The sequence below is a fragment of the Lycium barbarum genome, chromosome 10 (assembly GCF_019175385.1).
Source record: "Lycium barbarum isolate Lr01 chromosome 10, ASM1917538v2, whole genome shotgun sequence".
Classification (NCBI taxonomy): Eukaryota; Viridiplantae; Streptophyta; class Magnoliopsida; order Solanales; family Solanaceae; genus Lycium; species Lycium barbarum.
In genome coordinates, this window is record NC_083346.1 from 119,116,661 (window position 1) to 119,120,985 (window position 4,325).

The 4,325-nt window shown below is 32.5% G+C and overlaps 1 protein-coding gene across 1 annotated transcript; it reads left to right on the plus strand.

Annotated features, from left to right (window-relative positions):
* The first annotated feature begins 534 nt into the window (after positions 1–534).
* LOC132613397 (antifungal protein ginkbilobin-like protein) lies at positions 535–1,068 on the plus strand. The gene has a single exon (XM_060327403.1). The coding sequence runs from the start codon at positions 535–537 to the stop codon at positions 1,066–1,068; it is 534 nt and encodes a 177-aa protein (XP_060183386.1).
* The last annotated feature ends 3,257 nt before the right edge of the window (positions 1,069–4,325 follow it).

Below are 4,325 nucleotides of genomic sequence, written 5' to 3' on the forward strand. Positions count from 1 at the left end.
CACCTTAGAAATTCAGATTCAAATCTCAACAGAGACAAAAAAGGATTAAAGTGATTTCTTTGTGTAATTTTTGGAGGAAAGAGTTATATCGATATCTGTATTGGCGGAAGGAAGTAGTAGGTACTTATAAAATAGTTGAGTTGTACATAAATTGACATTAGCACGGATGAAAATCGCTGAAGTGACAATTGTATTAATTCACAAAGTTTTTTGATGTTGGACTTAATTCACAACTCTTATCATTTATTTCAAAAAACTTAAAGACTTCGTGTCCGAAGTTACAATCAAAATTTAAAAAATTAACTCTCGAAATTTAAACGATGCCACATAAATTGGGACAGAGAGAATTGAATGTTAATGTTTGCTCGTGGCTATATTATTGGGACAAGAAAAAGGACATGTATCAAGGAATATCCATGTGTATAGACACTGCTCTTTGCCGGCAGCTTATATATGTAGACGTAAGTACAAAAAAAAGAAACATAATGCATATTATATATCCACTATAACAAACACGCTAAGTTAGACCAAAATATGGAACACTTAGTTTTCATTGGTGGAGAAATCAATGGATGGTTAGATCTATTTAAACAAGGACTACATGGAAAACTCAAATTTGTAACACAAATCAAGAAGATTAAAAGACAACAAGAAAATAGAGAGGGCGCCGTGGTTTCTATTTTTGGGATGAGACTATTAACCACATTTCTAATTGTAATCTTGGGGTTTAATTGCTTTGTGAGAAGTCAATTTCCAGAGGCCAAATTAGTGGGTCATATATGCAATGGTGATAAGTATGACAAAAGTGGCCCATTTGCAGACAGCTTGTATTATGTTCTCGTAAGCTTAAGTAATGAGACACCAAAGCAAGCTGGTTACGATTATCACATTAATGATGCTTTAGCTTATGGCCATGCTACTTGCAGTTCAAATGTAGCATATTCAGAATGTGATGCTTGTGTAAGGCTTGCAAGAGCATACTTGATGACTACTTGTGATGGAAGCGTTGGAGGTCAAGTCCTATTTGTTCAATGTTCGATGAGGTACGAACAATACTCGTTTAGCTAATAAACTAGAGCCTACTGTTGTTGTCATGATCCACTGAGATTCAGTCCTTTGTTGCTTGAAGAGGTACACACAATACTCGTTCAGCTAATAAACTGGAGTCTACTCTTGCTTCCACGATGCACTGAAATTTAGGCCTTTATTGTTCCATGAGGTTCGAACAGTACTCGTTAAGCTAATAAAATAGAGCCTACCGTTGTTGCCACGATTCATTGAGATTTAGTCCTTTGTTGCTCGATGGACATCATGTTTGTCTCTTTCCATTGATCGCTCTTCTTTTGTTTGGCCATTGTTTTAGTACTGTTGTAATGGTGTTGTTGAGTTCAATGTCTAGGTTGACATTTGATCTCCTTAATGTGAATTTTAATGTTTGTTTAGTTAAAGTTGCAAAGTTTAATTTCCATATTAACAGTAATCGTGACCGTAGGAATAATATTTATGCAAAGACACAACTAAAATATTCAAGCATTAGATGAATATTCAAGACAAGCTACTTGTATAACTAAACTTATAAAACGTACTTCTACGTTCAATATTCGTGAATCCATATATTTCACTGGACGAAGTTTAAGTATGAAAGATTTTTTTTTTTTGAAATTCGTCGCGACTAAAAGGGAGACGTACATGTTCACATAAATCGAAATAAATTAGTATTTGATTTGAAAACTAGAAAAGAGAAGAGAAGAAAATTGAAAAGTTGATATGAAAATAACTTTGCCTGGTAGGAGTTCTCCATAGGGAAACAAAAGAAATCTAAGCAGTCCTTTGAACATGAATTGAGAAACCTCTGAAAAAACTAAATTTGAAGTTGAAATTGAAAAATGCTATAAATTTGTGTTCGGACATGTATTTCACTTGAAAAAAAATTAAAGTTATATGAGTGGGGAAAAACTTCACTTAAAATTTAGATTTTTTGAAAAGCTCTCTTGCAAGACTAACTAAAAACTTATTGTAGTGTGTAACCAAACCTTGTTATGAAAGAAAAATCATCTCCTAATGGGCTTTAAAAATATGTTAAATACTTATACCAAACATCCCTGTAAATTGTAATATGACTCAACTTTGAATACACCCCTTCATCGTTAAAATCAAACAGTTACAACTCCCACGCAGTGGCGGATTCAGGATTTTCACTCAGGGGATTCAAAAAAATAACAAAAGCTAAATATAAAAAAATAATGTTGTCATCAATGGGAATTGAACCTAGGACGCAATGATAATTTTGAACACCCTAAACCGCTTGAGCCTTTTGCATTTATTCAATGTGTTCAAAAGTTAATATATCTACATAAACACGGAAAATCTACCCTATATATACACTGTAATTTTTTGCCGAGGGTGTTCACCAGTGTTCGGGTGAACACTCTCAGCATGCTCTAAATCCGCCCCTGCTCCCACGCCATCAAATTTCACTTACACCCCTTACGAAATGTATCTATAACTGAGTATTTTAAAATATAACCATTAATTAAAGACAAAGTGAAATTATAAAGACAAATTTTTATGTATATAAACATTTTTGTTTAAAGAAAATTATTCACATCTTTGACTAAAAAAGATAATAGAGTTCCTTGAAAACATTTATCTTTTGAAACTGATAAAATATGAAATAAATAACAATTACCAGGATTATTAATTAGATTAAGGTCATTATGGTTAAAAGTGTGGGAATTTTTTATCTAAGAAATTAAGTTAATTTAACTTTTAGGTTAGACGACACACTTCAATATGGTATCAGTTCTGATAGAGATTCCGATTCAAGTTAAATTGTAAATTATTACGACTTATAATATCTTTTCATACGCCGTCTAAATATTTTAAATTGTTAATTATTATGACTTATAATATTTTTATGTAGTTTTCAAATATGTAAATTTATTTCAAAAAATTTAAAGATTTTTGGTATGAATTCACGTTGAGAATAAAGAAATCTGACTCTCAAAATTCAAACAATATCACATAAATTGGGACAGAGGAGTACTTCGCAATGGCATCAGGAAAATTGACGGGGAAAATGTTGTTAGAATAAAACACAACAAGAACTCCATCTACTTGGATAGACAACATCTTAAAATGTATAATTTTGATGTACCTTAATATTCCTAAATTTGTATAGGAGCGAATTCTTGTATAGAATGTCACGACCCGATAAACATGGATAGTATTTGTTTGGAGCATTCATAAGTACCAGCTGCCATCTATGCCAAAAACCAAAAGTCTAGATCACTATTAAAAAAATGAAATTAACAATATGAACTTTGTCGCTAAATTGTTCGTATAGTTACATATTTTTTTGATAATCTGTCGTTGAATAGAATTAGCGACGAATTTTGTTATTTAGTACACTACAAGAAAGTAGAGAAATGGCAACAACTCTTTGGCAACAAAAACAATATTGTAGGCAAAATCCAATATTTAGCAATAACTTAGTTTTATTGTTAGCAAATGAACTTTTTTTTGTTGCCAAACAATTTAATTTTGTTGTCATAGTATTGACTATTATTGCAAAAAGTATTTTTGACAACAACAAAAAAGGTTCTTTAACTATTCGGTGTCGGCATCTTTTCCTACTTCTAACTGTTCTCCTAATTAACCGGGCAAGGTAATCGGCCAACCGGGAATTCATCTTCAGAGCTAAGTCCCAAGGAGGCAGGTTGGAATGTACAGGCGTAGGTTAGCGTCTCGTCCTACGAATGATAGCCTTTGAAGGCCACCCACGGGATGCGTTGTACGGTAGTAGTTTATGTTAGCTGCTTATCCGGTGCCTTCTTTACGACTTTCGACCAAGCCATTATTGAAGAAACTCTTGTTTAGTCAGGACGTCGTTCCCGTCCCTTTGTTGCATATCGTTGCAATAACAACCATTAGGAAAAGTTTAGGTAACAATAAAAAAAAATTATTGCCAAAAATACCTTTTGCATCAATAATCAATATATAGCAACACAATTTTTTTGTTGCCAAATATTTTTTTTCTTGTAATGGCATTAGAATTTATCCATCACTAATTTCGATTTTGCTAATAGTGAATATGTAATCAATAATCATCCATGCAAAAAATCGGAGACGAGCAATACTAATAAGTATTCACTAAGATTCTAAGAATGTGCGAGCTGCTTTTTGCCGGCAGCATATTACATGTATAAAAAAGGAAACAAGAAGCATACTATATATCCACTATTATAAAATAAGCAGGCTAGATCAAAAATCATGGAATACTTAGTTCTCATTGGTGGAGAAATCAATGGATGGCTAAATCTATT

Coding starts and splice junctions, on each gene's coding strand:
- LOC132613397 (XM_060327403.1), top strand. CDS start 535: ATGGAACACTTAGTTTTCATTGGTGGAGAAATCAATGGATGGTTAGAT.